Source organism: Sycon ciliatum, chromosome 2, assembly GCF_964019385.1.
Source record: "Sycon ciliatum chromosome 2, ocSycCili1.1, whole genome shotgun sequence".
In the NCBI taxonomy this organism is placed as follows: domain Eukaryota; kingdom Metazoa; phylum Porifera; class Calcarea; order Leucosolenida; family Sycettidae; genus Sycon; species Sycon ciliatum.
The window spans coordinates 48968897-48992549 of record NC_088644.1 but is presented as its reverse complement, the minus strand read 5'-3'; the positions used below and the strand labels follow the sequence as shown (position 1 = coordinate 48992549).

At 48.0% G+C, this 23653-nt stretch overlaps 1 protein-coding gene across 2 annotated transcripts; it reads right to left on the bottom strand.

Annotated features, from left to right (window-relative positions):
* Positions 1–114: 114 nt before the first annotated feature.
* Positions 115–23355, bottom strand: LOC135810326 (AP-3 complex subunit beta-1-like). 2 transcript variants are annotated; one of them, XM_065323813.1, is made up of 25 exons: positions 23067–23355; positions 21677–21752; positions 20982–21056; positions 20444–20539; positions 20019–20114; positions 18748–18812; positions 17980–18046; positions 14107–14289; positions 13258–13467; positions 12661–12885; positions 11803–11865; positions 11019–11151; positions 10533–10585; positions 10329–10385; positions 9758–9868; positions 9127–9192; positions 8595–8702; positions 6000–6075; positions 5619–5737; positions 4924–5113; positions 4335–4612; positions 3990–4098; positions 3279–3403; positions 2495–2683; positions 115–474 (listed from the first exon to the last, which is right to left on the bottom strand). In XM_065323813.1, the coding sequence occupies exons 1-25, from the start codon at positions 23219–23221 to the stop codon at positions 220–222; spliced, it is 3180 nt and encodes a 1059-aa protein (XP_065179885.1). In that variant the 5' UTR covers positions 23222–23355; the 3' UTR covers positions 115–219. The 2 variants fall into 2 exon arrangements, with proteins under 2 accessions (XP_065179885.1, XP_065179886.1); XM_065323814.1 differs by having other exon boundaries at positions 119–474; positions 4924–5110.
* Between the last annotated feature and the right edge of the window lie 298 nt (positions 23356–23653).

Below are 23653 nucleotides of genomic sequence, written 5' to 3'. Positions count from 1 at the left end.
GTACAGGCTGTAGTAGACATTTGGTTCTGGTGACACATTTTGGCCGGCGATTAATTTTGGCCGATTGATATCGGACGGCGAAATCTGCGAAATTAAATCGCCAGCGAAAATTTGTTGATTTGCAGTATGCAGATGAGGCAGTAGAGGCTACGAAACTGTACTACAGTGCTACTCAAGGTAATCCGATCGAGCAAGTTATTCCACAGGAATAAGCCCAGCTTAAACACGCGACATTACGGTACTAACTGAACATGTAGAAGGCAGGACATACAAGAGAGGCAGCAGACATGCAGATATGCAGACATGCAAACATTGCACACAGAAGCAGACATCCAGACATGCAAATATTGCACACAGAAGCAGACATGCAAATATTGCACACAGAAGCAGACATGCAAATATTGCACACAGCAGCAGACATGCAGACTTACAAATGGTGTTGAACTCGTGTACTGTCATACCACCCTCAAGTTTCTATGTTGCAAATGCGGAAAATAGAAAAGCAAATAAACACGTGCACACACGCATGCATGAACACACAGACACACACAGACACACACACACACACACACACACAGCCACATACATAGACACAAGTAGCCAGGACAACAGTAATTTTGATAGGACCTACAAGTCAAGTTGGAGAGAGAGAGAGAGAGAGAGAGAGAGAGAGAGAGAGAGAGAGAGAGAGAGAGAGAGAGAGAGAGAGAGAGAGAGAGAGAGAGAGAGAGAGAGAGAGAGAGAGAGAGAGAGAGAGAGAGAGAGAGAGAGAGAGAGAGAGAGAGAGAGAGAGAGGGAGAGAGGGAGAGAGGGAGAGAGAGAGAGAAAAAGAGAAAAGAGAGAAAGAGAGAGAGAATGAGAGCAATGTGGCAGCCGTGATGTTTCGAATAAGCTCCAACTAACCTAGAGTTGAAGTAAATCTATGCAGAATAACCGCAACCCCTGGTTTCCTGCAAGTACATCTGCACCATATCCAAGCTATGTTGATAAACCCCGGCAAAAAGTATTCAATGCCACGAGGGCAGAGCTCCAAACACACCATACTGCATACGTATGTACACATGTACTGTCGTGGACATGGAATTCCAGTCAGAGGTCAAGCGGCACCAGTGCGCTGACCATGCAGCCGTGAGTACGCACGCGATCAACATGTGTACTGTGTGTGCAACGTACAGTGAAACCTGTCTAAGGCGACCGCTCAAGTGACCTTCAAAATGCGGTCTCTGTGACCAGGTGGTCTCTTTATCCAGGGTCATTTCACTGGAAATAGCATCCCTTGGTCCTGGTTTCAGTGGTCTTCTGGGGCAGGTGGTCGCCTTATCCGAGTGGTCTTCTGGGGCAGGTGGTCGCCTTATCCGAGTGGTCTTCTGGGGCAGGTGGTCGCCTTATCCGAGTGGTCTTCTGGGGCAGGTGGTCGCCTTATCCGAGTGGTCTTCTGGGGCAGGTGGTCGCCTTATCCGAGTGGTCTTCTGGGGCAGGTGGTCGCCTTATCCGAGTGGTCTTCTGGGGCAGGTGGTCGCCTTATCCGAGTGGTCTTCTGGGGCAGGTGGTCGCCTTATCCGAGTGGTCTTCTGGGGCAGGTGGTCGCCTTATCCGAGTGGTCTTCTGGGGCAGGTGGTCGCCTTATCCGAGTGGTCTTCTGGGGCAGGTGGTCGCCTTATCCGAGTGGTCTTCTGGGGCAGGTGGTCGCCTTATCCGAGTGGTCTTCTGGGGCAGGTGGTCGCCTTATCCGAGTGGTCTTCTGGGGCAGGTGGTCGCCTTATCCGAGTGGTCTTCTGGGGCAGGTGGTCGCCTTATCCGAGTGGTCTTCTGGGGCAGGTGGTCGCCTTATCCGAGTGGTCTTCTGGGGCAGGTGGTCGCCTTATCCGAGTGGTCTTCTGGGGCAGGTGGTCGCCTTATCCGAGTGGTCTTCTGGGGCAGGTGGTCGCCTTATCCGAGTGGTCTTCTGGGGCAGGTGGTCGCCTTATCCGAGTGGTCTTCTGGGGCAGGTGGTCGCCTTATCCGAGTGGTCTTCTGGGGCAGGTGGTCGCCTTATCCGAGTGGTCTTCTGGGGCAGGTGGTCGCCTTATCCGAGTGGTCTTCTGGGGCAGGTGGTCGCCTTATCCGAGTGGTCTTCTGGGGCAGGTGGTCGCCTTATCCGAGTGGTCTTCTGGGGCAGGTGGTCGCCTTATCCGAGTGGTCTTCTGGGGCAGGTGGTCGCCTTATCCGAGTGGTCTTCTGGGGCAGGTGGTCGCCTTATCCGAGTGGTCTTCTGGGGCAGGTGGTCGCCTTGACAGGTTTTACTGTCCTATACGCCGGCCTCGGTCATTCGAACGGATTTCCATGTCCACGACAGTACAGCGAAGACATATGCTATGGGGCATGGCCAGGCGAATCACCGTTACATGAAGACATATGCTATGGGGCATGGCCAGGCGAATACCCGTTACAAGAAGACATATGCTATGGGGCACGGCCAGGCGAATCACCGTTACAAGAACGAAGTTGGGCTTACCTTGTTGGTGATGGCGATGTCGTTGAGCTCAGCGTCACTGCTATTCGTGAACGTGACCTCAATGTCTACCATGGACTCTGAGTAGAGGTGAGTGCGGCGTGTGTAGCGATACTGTGCTGCCAGGCCACGGCCGGAGATGCGGTTCAGCAACTCGTGTGTCTCTGAACTCACGTACACGGACGAGCTCGCCTGCCAGGACAGAGAGAGGGAGGGAGGGAGGGAGGGAGAGAGAGAGAGAAAGAGATATATATATACAGAGAGATACAGAGAGACAGTAACACACATGAGGTCATTTCCCACAGAGCACATCAAACCTGAAAAATAATATTTACTCCGTAAAAAAACACGGGCATGGGGGAAAACCGCAAAATGAGTATTACGGCTATTATCAATAGGAATAATGCCCCATGGGGGGGGGGGGGGGGGGGGGGGAGATACCGGTGAGACAGCAGGAAACATGTCGCAAACCATCTTGACAGAACATTCCAGGGAATATTGAGAGGAAACTAGGATGCCCAATCCCTACCCATGAAACTACCAAGGATGTTGAGACATTCGACAGCCTGACACCTAGCTCCAACACATCTACGAAGCGCAAACCAACAGCACCCGAGCCTTCCAAGTTGGAAGGTTGTTGGTTTGCACTTCGTAGATGTGTTGGAGCTAGGTGTCAGGTCATAAAACTACCATGTAACTTTCCAACTAAATGCGATTTTTCTGCTCCTACTTTCCCCATTCACAATCTCAAAGACACATGTATTCGGTTCAAATCGGTTGAGCGTACCTGCAGTTCAGAGGTGGTGGAGATTGACATGGCTTGCATGGCCGTTGTGGCTGGCTGTAGCATGGACGGTGCGAATGCAGCACCGGCACCACTGCTTGAGGGAGCCGGGGCTGACAAGTCATCCACTGTGTGCATGGTACATGCACATCAACACCGGCACCAGTATCATCACATAATGCAAACACACACGCATAAACGCACGCATACAGATACACGCACACACACGCGAGCGCACGTGCACACAAACACAGACAGACAGACACACATACACACATGTACACAGTTACACACAAACAATTGCGCGCGCACGTACACACAAACACAGACAGACAGACACACATACACACATGTACACAGTTACACACAAACAATTGAAAACTGGAATGGAACTAGGAGGCCGGTCAGAGAGAAGCCAATGTCAAAGGTAGAGGTTTCTACGACGGGTCTGGAAGAATGGTCCATTAGAATAAGTTGATTGATCCGAATTAGCAATACGTAGAGCTTGACACACTCTCAAAGATGGAGTTTGAGAAGTATGAATTGCAGCATTACTTTGGATTGTGGTATCCTACTGCTGTTGTACATGGGATAGTTTCAAACAGAAGCAGTGCAGCTACACCTACAGGCCTTGTGTTGAGGCAAACAAACACATGCATACTTTGTACTGATGAGATGTGGTAGCAGGGTGAAATGGGGGAAAACGGCACTTACGGTCTAGCAAGGAGACTTCCTGCGCAGCGGGTGCCTTCGATTTGCCGGCCTTGCCAGCCTTGCTGGGCTTAGCTGCGGGAGCGGCGGCGGCTTTCGCAGGAGCCTTGGCCTGCACGGTGCAGAACATCCGCAGCAGACCAAAACAAGGAGTTACTCTACATGAGTATCAACACAGCACTGTGAACTGCCAACACTGTTGGAGAGGCCAACACATCTCAGCCTCCGAGCAACACAGGAACGAAGAAAAGCAGGAACAAATGGAACAAGGAGAGAGAGAGAGAGAGAGAGAGAGAGAGAGAGAGAGAGAGAGGGAGAGAGAGAGCCCGAGATAAATATTCATCTCACCTTTACTGGACGTGGTGCTGGTTCATCATCGCTCTCTTCTTCGCTCTCCTCTTCATCGCTATCTTCGTCTTCTTCATCATCGCTGTCATCGTCGTCATCATCTTCGTCATCATCGTCCGTGTCTCTGCTGGACTTGCTTCTGCTCGGTAGTACTTCCCCGTCACTGCTGGATTCCGCCCACTCTTCATCGTCCTCTTCATCTGATGACTCTTCTTCGTCGTCATCGTCCTCATCGTCGTCGTCGTCGTCATCTTCATCATCGTCGGTCTCTTCATCGCCTGCCACAAGAGGTAATCACAAAGCAAGGTAGGCGACGCACAGTAGCAGACAGCCACACAAAAGCGGTTATGAAACTTACATTCCGCTGGAATGCAATCTGTAGTGTATAGTGTTTGTCGTCGTATTGTCTCCCTCCGTACTGTCTGTCTCTGTCTCTCTCTCTCATCTGTATTATATGCGCATGCTCGTTGCAAAATAAATCAGTCCTTGTCCTGTCCCGCAGTGGACTCCTGCGGGGCTTGCAGGCCGAACAAGACACAAACAATACGTTGAGTGCTACTGCACTGCAAGCACCGCAAGTAATACTTACTATCCTCATCCGAGTCGTCGTCAGAGTCATCCTCGTCAGAGTCTTCATCGTCCTCGTCAGAGTCCTCATCGGAATCCTCGTCGGATGAATAGAAGGAGTCCAGTTCGCTCCTCTTCTTCTTGCCCTTCTTGCCTTTCTTGCTCTTCTTGGCAGCACGTTTTGCAGACTCGGCCCAGCTGTACTCCACCTGCTAACACCAACCCACACACACACACACATGCAGACAACAGCAATTTAGCTCCTCTTCACGCACACACACACACACCAGAAATTTAGCTCCCCTTCACAACGCATAGTGCTATTACGGGGGGGGGGGGGGGGGGGGGGGGCACACACACAAACACACACCAGAAATTTAGCTCCCCTTCACAACGCATAGTGCTATTACGGGGGGGGGGGGGGCACACACACAAACACACTCCAGAAATTTAGCTCCCCTTCACAACGCACAGTGCTACAGTACTGTCAAGCGCCGAAGAACAAACAGGCTAGAATCTCACCAAGCATGGCATACCAATGTATACACGATGACTCAACTGTGCACAGATTGTGATACAAGAAAATAAGAACAGTCAAAGGTGCAGATGCAGCTCCTAAAGCGGTGGGAGGTGAGTAGATCAGCCCACCAGCAAAGTGGTCAAAGACCGAAAATCCCATTCGCCACAGTACAAGGAGCACAGGTATTCTGCACACACCTCAACGTCACGGACAGATGGATCCGGTGCCTCCTCCGGGAAGTCAGGCAGCGGTACGTAACCAGATGCTGAAGCTCCCAACATCAATGACAAGGAGCCAACCTGCCACTGTTGACGATCTACAGCAGATAAACCCGATGGAGAGAGAGAGAGAGAAAGAGAGAGAGGGAGAGAGAGAGAGAGAGAAAGAGAGAGAGAGAGAGAGAGAGAGAGAGAGAGAGAGAGAACACACACACACAGCTATTGTAATTACGTACAATCCTACATGCAGACCACAGCAATGACAGACACTGGACCATATGAAGTACCTCCTACCAGGACAAGCAAGACCTTCCATCAGTAGCACAATGCTAACAAGCAGGTCAGCAGCATCACACTCACCCTTATAAGCAGATTCCAACACCGGAGCAGGTTTCGAGACGAGAAGGATTTTCTTGGCGTATTTTCCCAGAGGTCCCTACACAATAATGCATTCCAGCACACAATATGTATTGCCATTACGCTCTGGGAAGCTCAGCACATACATACTAGATTGAGTATATTGTAGGGGTGAAACGAGTATCTATTTTGACCAATCGATCACTCGTTCATAATATTCGATCGAGTATTCGATTATTTCGAGTATTAGGCCACGCCGTTTTTTTACTATGTTTCGCCTCACTTTATTCGATGAAATCAATGAGGGAGGGCGAAAAAAATAAATAAGCCATCCAAAAATAAACAGTGTACGTGCATTGCATTTGTGTACAGTGAAGCGACGCGGCACTGTTCATGAATCATGTACATTGACATGTACATGTACATGAATACATGAGTGTATCCCCTCTGCCATGCTTGTGGTCCAAACACAGGCGGCATGATGATTGTGTGACTTGCGGCCCAGCTTATTACACACACAGCCATGTACATGTGTGTGAGCTGAGACAACAATCATGTCCCGTTTTTTTCCTTTTGGGTTACATTTTCCGATTTTCTGGGTTTGCATTAAATTCGTATTGCATTTTCCAAAAAAAAAATTGTTCCGTTTTTTATTTTTTTTAAAAACTCCGGCTGTGAAATACATGCGCGCGGGGGACGCGAAACACAGATAAAAAACGGTGTGGCCTTAGGGCGCGTTTGGTTGGTACGAACTAGAACAGGATACACCAGAACAGCGCGTTTGGTTGGGACTGCACCTGTTCTGGGTCGGCCAGAACATGTTCTGCTTGCTCCGGCCTCGAGGCCGGAGCAGACCGAGCAGTTTCACTTTTTCACAGTGAAACCTGGCGGGAACATCGATTTTGGTCCCAAATGATCACGTGCATACGCTTTTGGGTTGGACTCGTTGTACCGTACAAAGTGACCATGGTGACCCATACACATTTTCAAGTTTCACACATTTTTCCACGAAAATGTGCTCTGTTTCTGGAGTACCGTTTGGTTGGCATGAGGCTGCTCCATGTGCACCAGCTGTTCGATCCTGTTCTAGATCGTACCAACCAAACGCACCATTAGAGAGGTTCCGAGGTACGATTTTCCGTGCCAAAATCCGTATGGGCGCTACGGATTTTTTCCAGGCGTGCTCCATACGATTTTTCGGCACGGAAAATCCGTGTGGACTGGCTTTCATACGAACCATGTTTCGTATGGAGATTTTGCGTCATAGGGTGCAGAACGATTTTTCGCGTACAAATTTGGTACGAGAAACATCGATTTTCCGCGGAAAGTTTTGATTTCGGTACAAATTTTCAAAATAAAAGGCATAGCGCGGGAATGTGACGTGTTTGCGATCGTAACCTAGGCAATGATGGCAAACACATAAGTTCCGTACTCCGGAACATTTCACTGCTCGAAAACGACGTATAAAAAATCCGTGGCGCCTCTACGGATTTTGGCACGAAAAATCGTACTCCGCAACCTCCCCAATTTATCAAAATTCAAAAGCGCTAGATTTGCGAGTTCTCGACCAATTCGGAAGAAAATATCTGTGAACATAGAACAAAAGTCGCCAACGTCTTGTACAGAGTGTAAAGTAACGATTTTCATCAGTGGTTTCGTATCTCAGAACGTTACTTGCCGTGGTGATCGCACCGTCCAAGTCTTAAGATACTGACCCAAAGCCATGCATAATGCATGCATAACGCATGCATACCAGTGGACCAGCGGTACAACAAAAGTTTAAAAAAAATACAATGCCAATACTAAAAATAAAAATATAAAAAGATCGCACTTACGCTATTCCAGTAAATTCGCACTCACACACACTTACACATGCATGTCCATTGTCACACTGCACTTGCTGAATTTCCTATCATTTCTCACCTCACCTATAGTTTATTACCTGTGCAAATTGTTCCTAGGTTTGTGCTATTTTTCTTACTATGCTTGTATCCTCGCTGTTCCACTGCAAGTGTATAAATCCTATTGTAGTTTCATCATTCTCTTTAGTCACGAATTCCATTGATAATTGTGACAAGAAAACGTTCTGGAATACATGATTCGTCCCCATGGTTGTGATATGAGTGCGCATTTAGTTATATTCATTGCATTATAAAAAGATCGAGTGCAAAATTTCGAATACTCGCTCGTTTGAAAATTTCGAACGAATACTTGAATATTCGAACTAATCGTTTTACCCCTAGTATACTGTAATGTGTTGCTTGGCAGTTGGGTGCTCAGTACACAATGTATTAAGCACTGGAGCAGTAGATAGCGCAGCATGGAATGCGTAATATCAGTGTGCAGTTGGAAGCTTGAGCAAGGCAGCACGAGTATCATAGCCCGCAAAGCTACGTCGGTGGTGGATGGTAAGATAGTGAACACTGCTGGGAACAGCATGTCAGCAGAACTTTCAAACACACATACAGACAGACAAACAGACAGACAGGCAGACACACACACACACACACAAACAACGCAGGAAGAAAGAGCAAAGAAATGAAAAGTCCCGGCAGAAGCACACCCGGCAAAAAAGAGTCCCAGCAAGCGAGGGCCTACCTTCTCTGCTGGCAGGAGCAGCTGACGCAGGTAGCGTGCCCGATCACGAATGTCATAGTTGATGTCATACTTGGCCAGGTTCAACACGTACTGGGTCAACAGTTTAGTCTGCATGAAAATCAACAAAAAATGTTGCCAGTTATGACTAACTCATTCACTGGTTTGAGGGAAAGACACAAACGGCCGACGAACTGTCCACCGACGTAACCAGATCCTATACAGGCAGCCAGTGCGGCAAAATGGCACAAAACTGACAAGGAGTACTGAGACATGCAACGACCTAACACTTTCTTTTATCCATGATTACATTGGCTCAACATCCGAGTTTGAAAGTATTTAACACTGAGAACAAGAGAAGATTCCGTCAAGCAATACTCAAGCAATGTGTTTGACGTACAACCTACACCATAGCTTAGTGGCAGAGCATCGCTGGCCGCAACGTCGCAACAGTGTGCCCTATCAGGGTATGGACTCAGTGAGTCAAGTGGGCGTCCAGCGAGGACAACACTATTAGCAATGGCGTGATTCTTACCTGCTTGGCATTTATCAGCATCAGCTTGGCAGCCAAATTCAGTATCTGCAGCTTGACAATGTCCTCCTGCAACAGAAATGACAGCGACACCAAAATTTAATATTGATACGATGATAATGACAGCAACACCAGATATTGATATGATGATAACGACAGCGACAATGGCGATAACATTAGCAAAACAAGACACCCTTCTCGACGAGTGATATCACAAAGCAAAATGGCAACAATATAATTATAAGCAGGCATGAAAAGTGATAATTCCGCAGTCATCACCACGTATCATCAAAGTCATACATGTCAGCGTTTCCAGAACCAATATACTATAGGGCGAACTGAGATGGTGCGACTTTGGCGAAGAAGGTAGCTGCTTCGAAAGTTGGACCTCCCGTTTCATAAGAGCGCTCTAGAGCGCAGTTATGAGATAGTCAAGTGCGAGGTAGTCGGCAGGAGGCGCCCGCGACAGTGCTACGAGCAGCCACATTTTTTTATACATGATATGGCCTAAGTAGATGAGCCAACTAGGACATGTTTGAAAGCTCGCAAAGTTACTCAAACATGCAATAACTTCAGTATCAAGCGTTTGCCGCCTGCCAGGCTGATAGCTCTCAAGCTAGCATTGCACACGTACCTCAATGCTGAATGTCTTGGCCATCTTGCGCAGCACATCCGGCGCAAGTTTGGGTACGTGCTCAGAGTACTCTCCAATCAGCCAGAGAATACTGGCACGCGCCATTGGCACCTGGTTAGTACACACCCCCACCCACACACACACACACACACACACATATGCACATACATGCAGACAGATACCCACACCCACACACATACACCAGCACACCCACACAGACACCCACACACACAGAATACAACAGTCATGCAAAGCAGCGTAGTCACACACAGGCCACGGATAAGTCAGCAGAAAAGAGGAAAGAGAGATGAGAAAAGGAGATGGATCGCACTCTTGAGGAGAAAGAGAGAGTGAGTGAGTGAAAGACAGAGAGAGAGAGAGAGAGAGAGAGAGAGAGAGAGAGAGAGAGAGAGAGAGAGAGAGAGAGAGAGAGAGAGAGAGAGACGTCGGGACAAGACAGCACAGGGCACTGGAGGTGTCGGGATGCTTGGAAGGCACAATGGATTCGTACAGAGCAACCGCAGCAAAATGAGTCGTCACTGGCACTGCTATGATCAACTGCATCCCTCACCTTGATACCATCCACAAGCTTAGTGAGATGGACAATGATCTCCTTGTGCTCTGATGGCTGCGCACACAAGAGAAACACACACACACACACATGAGAAATAAGCGTCGTGGACCCCGGCTAGCGCCAGCTGCTATTATTCGTGACGTCTTCAGCACCGCTACGGGAATGAAGTGGCCACTGCTCGACACTGGCATTGTGACTGACCTGTAGCTGAAGAAGTTTCTTGATGATGACCACACTCTCACCAACAACCAGCTCTGTAGGGAACAAAACAACATACATGTACACACACACACGTACACACACATACACACACATGCACACACATACACACACACACACACACACACGTACACACCGCTTCATCAGGAAGAGCCTGTGTTATTGGACACCCATCGTCCAAGCAACATCCACAGCAGGCATGCCATTACATGCCAACAATGCATTGAAAACAGCATTAGCAGCCAGTAGATGATATGCCAAATAGCGTGCAACTAGACCTGGGAGGGCATTGCACACAAGTTGCATACAAACTATACTACAATGTGTACACGGCAGGCCCTGAACTCCGCAGGGGCACAAGTCACAGGCAACCGTGAAACTTAGTAAGCAAGCCATGTCCTCCCAAGTCTAGTTGCACGTTATTCGGCATTATCATCTATAGACCCAGCTTGAACGTTGGACACTCACCATCGCGATGCTGCAATAGGCGCATCAGTCCGTTGACGCATGTGTCTGTCACCTCCTCCAGCTGAGAGGCACAGCGGCCAATGGCTTGGATAGTGGATGCCACAAAGTCACGGTCGGAGCTCGACACGTATGTCTGGAGAGAGAGACACACACACACACACAGATGAAAGAGAGAGAGAGAGAGAGAGAGAGAGAGAGAGAGAGAGAGAGAGAGAGAGAGAGAGAGAGAGAGAGAGAGAGAGAGAGAGAGAGAGAGAGAGAGAGAGAACAACAGACAGGGTTTGATGACAAATGCAGACGAGTGCACCTTCTAAAAAAAGGCTTAATCAGCGAGAAATTTGTACAAATAGGGCTTGAAAGTGATGACGTCAAAACGGCCAGGGAGTAGTAAGTTGACATCAGATTTCTATTTTGGATCCACTAAGGTGTGACTTCGCTATTGCCTCAGTATGTGGGTGCATAGCAACCCACTCATGTCGTATGCGGGTGTGACTTTTACTTTGCCACCAGTTGTCACCCCGCCCCCAGTAGCCAAATCAGTCAGTTTCACTGGCTACATCACCTTGCTGTGAGTAAGACTGCTTGAAATGTGCTTGGATCCATACAAAAACTGGATCCAAATGGATCCAGTTTTTGAATTTTTGAAATTGTTGCTATGACGTAGCACTTTCAAGCCCTATTATGAAGATGCCTTTATTTGTAGCCGTTGCAGTCTTTGTCTCTGTCTCTCTCTTCAACCAGCATAGGAATTATACAAGGGTTGCATGTTCATCTAGTTATCTACCTGGAACTCCTTCAAGATGATTGAGATGGTGGAATCGCTGGCCAAGTTCGTCATGATCTCCAGCTGCATAAGGGTAAAAGCAAAGACACCACACACATAGAGAATTCAAATAAAGTGTACAAACAAACAAAACACACACAAGTGCATCGATTTCGGATCAATTTCTAATTTTCTATTCGTCGATTCAATGCTATATGAACACATCTGAAAATATTTTCGTTGACAGAATGTCTGATGCTCTTGCCTCGATAGGCAACTGCAAGAAACACCGAACAGGCCATCACACAGTCAGTGTACAAACCCAAGTACTGATCACATGATACATAGTTATGTCCTTCAACATCATCACATGACTCTCCCCATACACACTTTAGGGTTTTTTAAACCGCTAGATCAGCATCTATACATGTACCACATGAAATCTGTGATCACTTTGCGCATAAAATTTCCGAAATTGGGCGTTTGGTATCCAATCGTTTAGAAATCTATGAGACAAGCTGGGGGAACAGGCTGAGCAATATCCCGAAAGAATTTCTCAAAATTTCAAACCAAATTTGAATTCCCTACCCCCAATACCCCAACTGATGAATATCAAAATTTGGATTGTTTGAAAAAGTCCAGAGGTGGATACTTTTGCAAGCACTGTAGTGTTTGCAGGTCTGGGTCTGCCCAGCATCGGGCAACAACCAACACAAGTCTCTGGTGTCAATGAGCAGCACTAGGCATGACGCTGCACTACCCAGGAAAACCGGCAGCAGAAGCAGCAATAAAAGCAGAAGCAGCAACAGCAGCAATAGCAGCAACAAAAGCAGCAGCAGAAGTAGTACCAGCAGCAGCAGCAGCAGCACCAGGCCTCACCTTCAATGAGCGAATTTGAGTCGAATCCTGCGAATGGACAAAGAAGTTCTTGATGAACGGCTCAAACAGGTTCTTGAACTTGAGGCTGAGCGTGGCAATGTTAGTCAAGACAACAGTCTGAACCTCCCGGTTAGAGTGCAGCAGTCTTAGCATGGGCTTGATCACCACGCTGCGCTCATTGGCTGGTGCAATGTGGAAGTAGAGTTGACACACGGACATCACGACCTGCAGTGTACAGCACATGCACGTGTACACACACACACACACACACGGACACACACAGACGTACACAGGTGTACAAACATGAATACGTAGAGAAGTTGTTAAAACAGCACAATTGAACAAACGTGCAAAGTGGAGCTGGGGCACACTGATGCATCTACGGTGTATACCACAATGGAGACCAAAATGGAAGGGAAACCATGTGTGTGTGTGTGTGTGTGTATGTGTGTGTGTGTGTGTGTGTGTGCGTGCGTGTGTGTGTGTGAGAGAGAGAGAGAGAGAGAGAGAGAGAGAGAGAGAGAGAGAGAGAGAGAGAGAGAGAGAGACGGACAGACAGACAAGACACCACACACTTCATTCAAGCACAACGCTTACACCAGAGTTGCGACTCTGCAGCAGCGGTCTAGAACAGCGCAACAAGAGACGATGGTCGCCATCCATCGTATACGGCTTCTTCTTCTTCTTCTTGGCGTCGCGCTTCCTTTGTGCCTCGCTGTCGTCACTATCAATGTCAGAGTCATCATCATCGTCCTCCTCTTCCTCCTCTTCATCGTCCGAGTAGAACGCCGCCGCACCAGCGTCCTCCTGGTCAACAGATTCACAAGCACACAGTCCAAACCATAAGAGACAGTGGCAGCATGCAACTGTGATACCAAGTACACAAATACCTCGGTTATCCGGACCCCAAAGTTACGCGCACTTCGGTCTACCGGGCACCCTTTGGACAAGTTTCAGTGGAAATATTACAACTCTTTTGTCACTTTTTCGTGGAAATAGTGACGTCATTGCTATATCTATGGCATTTCCCCATCAAAAAATGTGCGTGATTAGGAGTTACGGACATTTCAAAGTTACTGGCAGTGCTCGGTCCTGGACCGCCCGGATAAACGAGGTGCGAGTGTAAAAGAATTCCACGAATCCATGAACTATGCTGCTAACATGTCAAGAGCCGACAGATCGACAGCAACGCTCAACAGCTAACGACATTCTGAAGGGGAAGAATTTCAGTAGGCGACAAGAATTATTTTCGCTTGCACCCCAACTCGCCCTCATGACTATAGCCCTGAAGTCCCACAACAATATTATACATACCATAGAGACACACAGACACGTACACGCACACGCACATACACACTCGTGACGCACCACACACACACACACACACACACACACACACACACACACACACACACACACACACTGAGCCCTCCACGAGACACTCACGTGCAGATTGGGGTCGAGGAACTGGGTGCGTGCGTAGTGTGTGAGCATGTTGATGACGGCCATCTGCCCCCACTCATCGACGTCCACGAGAAGGTTACACAGCTTGCGGTAGTTCTTGTGTACCAGATCGGTACGCTCCGGGCACACAATCTCAAACGCCATCACAGCACTGCCGGCTACAAGCTGAACAAGACAAGAACACGCACACACGGAATATCAGATTCAGGGAGGTGGTGGTGCTGGTGGTGGGTTCAAGCATCAGCCTTTACAGCATCAGGAAGAGCAAGGGGCCATCCGGCATAATCGATAACTTTCACGGAACGAAAGTGATTACGACCCTCCCCCAACACCCATCCAAGACAAGAACACGCTCATACTTGGTCCGGCTCATCGCAATTGTCGCTTAGGGGTCGTCCGTAATTATCGAAAAATTAAAAAATCCGTCCTCGTGCAAAATTGTCTCTGACCCATCCACCCACCCCCCATTTTTTCCCATTAATTTTTTGATTTTTACCGATGCCGGCATGCCCAGCTCGAAAATAAGAACTCCTGACCCCATGTTCACTGATTGCACCTACATGTACATGAATGTCAAGTACTAGTAGCTAAGTAAAGTGAGTAGGAGGTCTACCGACGGCCATGCACGTCCTACAACTACATGAAGAGTCATGTTATATAACCCAACACTGGTTAAAAACCAGTATTAGATAAACCTTGTTATAGTTCACGCAATTGTTAGATTGACAGCATGAAACAAGGTGATCTAACAATTGTATGATGAGTCATGTACCGGTATAATTATATTGGTGTTTGCGATCCTACACTACGTCTACAGTGCACTACATGTCAGTGCAACAAGTGTATGAAAGTCACTGAAGAAAAAAAAAAAAAAAAAAAAAAAAAAAGTACGAAAAATCAAAAAATTAAATTCCGCCAGCGCTCTTGACCACCCACCCCCTTTCTGCCTGAGGACGGATTTTTTAATTTTTCGAAAAATACGGACGACCCCTTATCTCCCACGCACCTTTTCACAGGTAAAACCCAGTCCAATCACGATATCTAACTTACTTTTGCTTGGGAGGTTGTGATGGCAAGGTCAAAGGAGGCACCAAAGAAAAATGATCGCGACTAGCGCTTTGAATCGCGATGTGTTCGACTTTTTTGGGAAGTGGGAATCTGGTCATTCACTGTCCGTGTTGCCAAAAGCCAAGCGCAGTGACCTGAAGACCGGAACTGCGGTAGGGGCAACTGACATCCTGGAGAGCGTGACAGGCACGCGTGCACGGCAGAGGAGTATGAGCTGCATGAGCGTCATGCTGAAGAAGAAAGGTGTTTTTGATGCGATGCGCCCGGCGGACGGTTGTTGTTCCTTGCTTGGTGGACCTAGCAGCAGCACTACAAGAGTCGTGGTCAGCGTATCCAGTGGAGCGTATGACAGCTATCTGGAGAGGCTTGTATGCCTCGAAGGCGTTGTTGAAACACACTGTGGCGACACACAGGTCACACTGCCCACAGTTCCTTCAAGCACCGAAGTGACAGCCGCAACTGTTCCTTTCCCATTGCTGCCATACGACAGCCTGAGAAAGCAAGAGATAATCCAGTCTACGCCAGCAGCTAGACACCAGCAAATGTCAGCTCATGTAACGGCGCGGCAGCTCGAGTGATGCAGAGTTGAATGGACTCTGGACCTGTAAGAGTGTGAGTGCAAGAACGCGCTCCTTCGCGGATATATTTCGTGTATTTTGCTTACCTTGCTTCCTTTCTTCGACTCGCTTCACCTGATTCCATTGCTGAATTTTTTTCTTGTGGCAGAGAGTATTCTTGTATCATGCTTCCTCACTATGCCTACTGGAAATTTCACAGAGCGGTAAAAAAAACTCCTGTTCTTAGTGGCGATAGATAAGCGACAATTGCGATGAGCCGGACCAAGTAGAACATCAGATTCAGGGTTGTGGTGGTGGTAATGGTGGCGGTGAGGGGTTCAAGCATCAAACCTTACAGCATCAGCACGAGCAAGGGGCCATCCGGCATTATCGATCATTTTCGCGGAACCAAATAGTTTAGATATGCCCCCCCCCCCCCCCCCACACACACACACCCTGCTGAGCGAAAAATATATCGACTCGACAGCTAGAATGGATGGATGGTTCAGCTATCAACACTTTTCAAAACGAAATTCTCCTCAGCCCACCCAAAAACGAAACTTTTTTTTAGTTTCGCCGCACCTAAAGCGGTTGCGCGGACATCAAACTTCAGAAGTATGACGACCAAGGACTGAGACCTTAACCCTTTACTGTCCGATTAAAATGTATACAAGCCCACGCAACCACAAAATCTGAAACTAAAATTAGACGTAACTTTGGTTTGAATTTGACGATTTCCTCGATCTTGTGCATCCTGGAAAGGTCTTGACGAGACGAACGCAATGAGCCCACACTCGGCGCCACGGGATGCACTGGTCCAGCGCTGCAAGCCAGGGAACGCGCAAAAGCGCTGAGCTCACGCACGAGATCGATCTCAATCCACCATGTCACCTCTGTTGCTCGTATCGAGCTCAAATATTTTCGTAGAGACTCCCGGGAACCTACTTTTGAATTTGAATCGGTGTAGCCTTGCCAACAGGTGACGTAAACAGGGAAAATCCCAGCCGTCGACATGCGCGTCGCGCTCTGAACGCACATTTCCCGGGACCAGAATTACGGGTGCGATAACTCAGTAACCGCTCTTCGTATCGCTTCGGGAATTGTTCGAGGCGACAGCTGAGACTTTTCTCTTCGACCTACATATTTCGATCTCTCCAAAAGACCGAGATTTGAGCAAGTTACGATAATTTCAAAATGCCTACCCCATCGATCCCATTGGATCGATGCTTGTATGTACGGACAGTAAAGGGTTAAAGGGGAAGTTAAGGCAAAAATTAAAATTTCACCAGTTGTAGTCTTCGGGGTGCTGAGTCGAATGGTCTTGGTCCGAGAAAGCTGAGACGCTCCCTTCCTACTTGAATCCCAATCGAACTCGCGCACTTCCACCGAAACTGGGTGACTGCGCCCTACTAGATGGGGATTTGTATGCAAAATGTCACTAAAAGCGCCATTTCGTTCTTATAAAAGCACGGATGACCGCGATTGGCCCATATATTGTACTCTTTTGGACGCTGAGTCGACTGGTTTTGGTCCGAAAAGGCTGCGATGCAGCGTTCCTCCTTTATTCCCAATCGAACATGGTTGAACAAGCGGTCACGTGCTCCTGGGTGCCCAAATCACCTGGTCACCACGCTAGCAGGCGACAACTTTCACACCAAGGTTCAACTCAAGTGACAGGACTGCACCCAAAAAAGGTCAAACAGGCTAGTAAGTTGTACCCTGCAGGCACGGTGACCAGGTGACTGGCGTACGCAGGAGCACGTGACCGCTTCTTCAACCATGTTCGATTGGGAATAAAGGAGGAACGCTGCATCGCAGCCTTTTCTGACCAAAACCAATCGACTCAGCGTCCAAAAGACTACAACATATGGGCCAATCGCGGTCATCCATGCTTTTATATGAACGAAATGGCGCTTTTAGTGACATTTTGCATACAAATCCCCATCTAGTAGGGCGCAGTCACCCAGTTTCGGTGGAAGTGCGCGAGTTCGATTGGGATTCAAGTAGGAAGGGAGCGTCTCAGCTTCCTCGGACCACGACCATTCGACTCAGCCCCCCGAAGACTACAACTGGTGAAATTTTAATTTTTGCCTTAACTTCCCCTTTAATATCTCAATCACAAGAAATTAAATGCAAGGAAGAGGAGTCTAACACCAACAAACACACTACGGTAAGACCTGTTTAAGCGCCCCCATAAGAAAAAGAGGACACATCGCAAAGCCAAACATACCGTGGTGCGATCCTTCAGCAGTTTCTCGATGACCTCGATGAGATTCTCCTTCTGGGTTTCGTCCAAACTGAGAGAGCCAGACCAAACATCCACGCATAGACAGCAACAGCAACAACAATTAGGGAAACACTCTGAACAGTGATTTGCTGTGCTTTCAAACGACTCACCACATACATATGCATGTAAGCTATGTGTTGCTGGTGTTACGATGAGAGTGATATGCACCAGTGTAATGTTCTTGGAGTGGACAGACATGCACTGTACAGGCACTCGCACATGCACTCGCACATGCACTCGCACATAACACGCATGTACAGTAAAACCTGTCAAGGCGACCACCTGTCCCAGAAGACCACTGAAACCAGGATCAATTGATGCTATTTCCAGTCAAATGACCCTGAACAAGGAGACCACCTGGTATCAGAGACCACGTTTTGAAGGTCCCTTGAGCGGTCGTCTTAGACAGGTTCCACTGTATGTGCAAGGGGAAAGGAAGATGTACAAGGACTTGGTCGGAGGGAAACGTGTTAGTACACGACGACACGAAGCTAGCTATGAACCTTATGGGGCCTTTCGTACCATTACGTCAGTGCATGGTGGCGAAGTATGACAATGCCAATTTACACCGCATTGATATGCTTCGCCATATTATCACCATGTACTGATTCGAGAAGGAATGGTACAAAAGGCCACATCAGGGTCACAACTGGCTTTGCCTCTTCGTGTACTAAAGGAAGATGTGGGTTAAAACCGTCTTGCTGCACTTACCTGTAAAGTTTGGGAATGGCATGTGCAGCGGTTTTGCGCACAAACGGTGACATGTCACTCGCAGCCTATCGACAGAAGGCATACACCACACATGCACACGCACACACACACTCACCCACACGCGCGCACACACACACATAAACACATACACACACACGCGTGCGTGCACAAACATGCCCACATATGGGGAAGAGTACTCAGACTAAGCAGCTCAGCATAGCCATAACAAAAGTGATAAAGGGACACATCAACAGTATACTATGTTGGTGGCAGGTATTAGGGAGGTTCCGGAGTACGATTTTTCGTGCCAAAATCCGTGGAGGCTCTACGGATTTTTATACGTCGTTTTCCAGCAATGAAAAGTTCCGGGGTGCGGAACTTATGTGTTTGCCGTCATTGCCTAGGTTACGATCGCAAACACGTCACATTCCTGCGCTATGCCTTTTTATTTTGAAATTTTGTACCGAAATCGAAACTTCCCGCGAAAAATCGATGTTTCTCGTACCAAATTTGTACGCGAAAAATCTTTCTGCACCCGATGACGCAAAATCTCCATACGAAACATGGTTCGTATGAAAGCCAGTCCACACGGATTCTCCGTGCCGAAAAATCGTATGGAGCACGCCTGGAAAAAACCCGTAGCGCCCATACGGATTTTGGCACGGAAAATCGTACCCCGGAACCTCTCTAATGATACTAGTGCCCTCATGGTAGTTGGGACAATGGTTTTCAAAGGGAATATTCCATTGTGCGTGTGTACTGTAATTTCACAAATTTTCGGTGTACGTTTATTTTCGGTACTTTCGGTGTATCTGTTTCATACCTAAAATTTCAAAACACTGAACAAACACCAACACACCGAATCCAATAGGGAACTGCTTCTCTGTACCTAAAACTTCTGTTCACCTAACCTGGCCTTTTGCCCTCAACCCGAAAATTTCTGAAAATAGAGTATGTGTATGTGTGTGTGTATGTGCATGTGTGTGCGTATGTGTGCGTATGCGTATGTGTGTGTGTGTGTGTGTGTGTGTGTGTGTGCGTATGTGTGTGTGCGCGCGCACGCACGCATGCGCGTGTGCAACTACCCCCCCCCCCCCCTCTCTCCCGTGGGCCACTCGCTCGTGATGTGATGTTACCTCATCCATGGGACTAAAACAGCACTCACTCACTCCCACTCCCCACCTACACCATCCACCCCAGGGTCACGCAACCATGATGCAACGTGTATGCAACCGAATCCACAATACTAAACACATCAAGGCAGTACTCACATCTTTGATAGAGAGCATCATGATAGGGACAATGACAGTAACACGGATGCTAGACAGAACACGAAGGGCACTGGCACGAATCAATTGATTGCGATCCTGAATAGACAGATACAAAAGAGAGTGAGTGTGAGAGAGAGAGAGAGAACACAAAAGGTGAGGGTGAAGTCAAAGCAACCGATCACTAATACAGCCCACGGCCAGGAAAACGGATGTCCACGTCCACGCGCAGCATTTCTCTAACCATATATTTTGCGTGTCCCTGGACACAAGTCTTGAGCAAATGGACGCAAGCTTAAACTATCCCTGCGCCCATCGGAATCTCATCCTTTTTGGGTCATAATAATCCAGAAGCATGTTAGAAATTGCCAGTAAACACCCGACGCAGATGGTGGAATAGATCTCACGATTAATTTGGACTTACGTACCTTCAAAGCTTTCTGGAAAGCACTGATCGAGAGCAGCGCAAGGTCTTGTTCCTCTTCAGCGTAGCGCACTAGATAGACGTATACCAATTTCTTCAACTGTTACACCACACACACACACACACACACACGGGAAAAGGAAGATAAATGCAATGAGGATATCTAGCAACGATGAACAGAGACAGAGACGTGTGTGGAAGCGCTCATGAGAGAGAGAGAGAGACAGAGAGAGAGAGAGACAGAGAGAGACAGAGAGAGACAGAGAGAGACAGACAGAGAGAGAGAGAGAGAGAGAGAGAGAGAGAGAGAGAGAGAGAGAGAGAGAGAGAGAGAGAGAGAGAGAGAGAGAGAGAGAGAGAGAGAGAGAGAGAGAGAGAGAGAGAGAGAGAGAGAGAGAGAGAGACACACACACACAGAGGGAGACAGAGAGGTCATACCAGCAAAGAGAAAGTCCCCCAAGAACTTGTACAGTACCTGCCATTAGCACACTGAATGGTTGTCATGCGAGGACATCAAGAATCAACACGAGAACAGAACTCACTTCGTTGCTCTTGGACAAGACGTTCTTGACAACGGCTGGGAAGAGAGAAGATACGTTACGTCCCTTGGCAACCATCTACATAGGAACAACATCACACACGGGAATTACTACCCAAAGAATAAGCGAGGAAGGCTTGCTCCTTTCAAATCCTCCTCTCATCAGAGATTGTGTAAGTAGATGCACACGGCGGAGAATTAGGAATTTGAAGAGCTTCACGCAAATAAAAAAGCAAGACCTCAGAGTCAAATTTACGTTGTGTCTTAGGCCATGTAACGAAATCACAGCCATTCCGTTCCCCAGGACGCAAGACACAAAGGACAAGACTTGTTTGTTACATTATTAATATTATTGACATGACGGAAAAGCAGACTACACTGAAAGAGACGAACAAGAAGACTGACAAAAGGACTCTCGATTACAAAATCGCGCATGCTCATATCACACATGCACGCGACTACTAGTACTAGTATACGAGACAGTTTGGGGAATGCCATCACACAGGAAAACAACACATCATTTTATAACAGCCAACAATTCCAGCAGAGCCTAAACAGAGCGGAGAGAGGGTAGGCTCTTCCAGTCTCATGCCTTACCTCGACAAGTTCAAATAACACAAGAGGTTCGCAACCAAAAAAAATGATCGAAGATCAGTTGGGCAAATCAAGCAGTCTGGGCGAAAAAGGGACCAGACTTACACCAATAATGCGGCGCATCGCCTCAAGCTTCATCGTGTCCTTCTGACTCTCAAGCATGTTGCGTAGCTCGTCATACCTTAGAGAGAGAGAGAGAGAGAGAGAGAGAGAGAGAGAGAGAGAGAGAGAGAGAGAGAGAGAGAGAGAGAGAGAGAGAGAGAGAGAGAGAGATACAGACAGAGTGAGAAAGAGAGACACCAATCCAAGTCCACCCTCAAACATAGCCAAAGCTGTGACCTGGACAATTTTACGTTGGTCCAGTACATAACGCCAGGTCCAGCTCTAAATTCGTGTCTTACGCACAGGCGCACGATCTGAGGCTCTAATCTTGTGTCATCGCCTAGTCATAGGCCAGCATCGACACTCTAGCACGGCACACTACTCGTACCAATCGCCCAAGGCATCTCGCGTCCAGACGTTACGCAATTCAGCACACATGGTAAGTGACAGCTGCGGACTACTAGCATTGCATGCAAGATCGTCTATTTCATATGTGCTTTCAGGGGGAGAGAATAATTCCCCCTGGCCCTGCTCAACACACGGTACTGGTCAGTGAAATGTGATCCCGTGAGTCAGGTTTGCGCCCTGTGCCAGTTCACATCCCTGTGTTCGCAGGTCTAGTGTTGCACAGCGCCCCGCATGGCATTGACCCACTGGATCAGGTTACACTCAGCAGCACTGTACGTGCCTGGTAAAGTCCAGAGGACTCTTCTACTCAACATGCCACGCTGGATTGGGAATGTGCCTGCCAGACACCAGACAAGCACCGCTTTGCTACACACACACACACACACTCCGTGCGTACGCACATGCGCATACACACTCTGTGTGTGTGCGTGTGTGTGTGTGTGTGTGTGTGTGTGTGTGTGTGTCTGTGCACTCGTGCATGCTTGGGCATGTAATGCCATTCTGAATGTGGGGTTCGCTGCAAGCACACATTTTGCTGACTTTGGATAAGACACTTGGTGAACTATTGATAGAGAAGATGTTTCTACCTACACTGGCTACACCTGCATTCGATTTGGTGTTTAGACTAGGTGTAAGAATACGTGTTGCCATCACTAAGGAACAGGGACCAAGTCTGCTCATGACAAGACGTGGGTAATTCTACAAGCATCTAGCTGACTCATGTAGCGCCGCTGGAGCTAAGAGGTGCATAGTTTGGAGTGTGAACTAGATTGTACATGTACAAAATATGTATACATGTATTTAGTCATGGATAATGTACATGTACATGACACAATCCTGTACATGTGTACAAAATTAATGCTAGAAGTGATGATTTCCTGTACGAATTTTATTCTCAAAATTTCAATAATGGAAACGAAAATCATTTTGCAAGAGAGAAGACGCGACAAGACGAGCAGCGTAGTAATGTAGCATCTTTGCTTACTTGTTGACGTCGCTGGCGAAGATTGATTCGCCACCGAAGTCGCCCGTGGACGCACCATCTCCACCGCCAGCCACATTGTTCGGTCCGCCACCAAATCCTTGCATGTGAGAACCCCCGCCCGTGCTGGCGGGAGCATCTTGCATCGAGTACGACATGGCTCGTCGCCTTTAGGGTTTGCTCTCCCCTATCTCTCACAACAAAGGCAAGAACGGCCCCGCACACTGCGAAATGGCCGTCCGAGATCAATCTTTCTTCCTTTCTTTGACCAAAAAAGTGACAAACCTTGCAACATGTCTTTCAACACTGTTCAAGCCGCGATCGAGTGATGCCTAGCCTAGCCTGCAGGCCTGGGCAGGGGCTAGTCCAGTCTTTGCAGATTTGAGTTCATAGTAAAACTGATAACGTGAAGTAAACCGACCTAGATTCGGAAATTGCGGTAAATCAACGCGAATTGTTGAGCTTTTGCACCCGCTGTCATTGATTTATCTAGAAACCTCAGATTTTTGATGTTTTCAAGGGAAACATGTGCGCGTCATGTGAACCATGACGTAACTCAATGTGTCAGATGACGTGATTCTTTTTGTAGG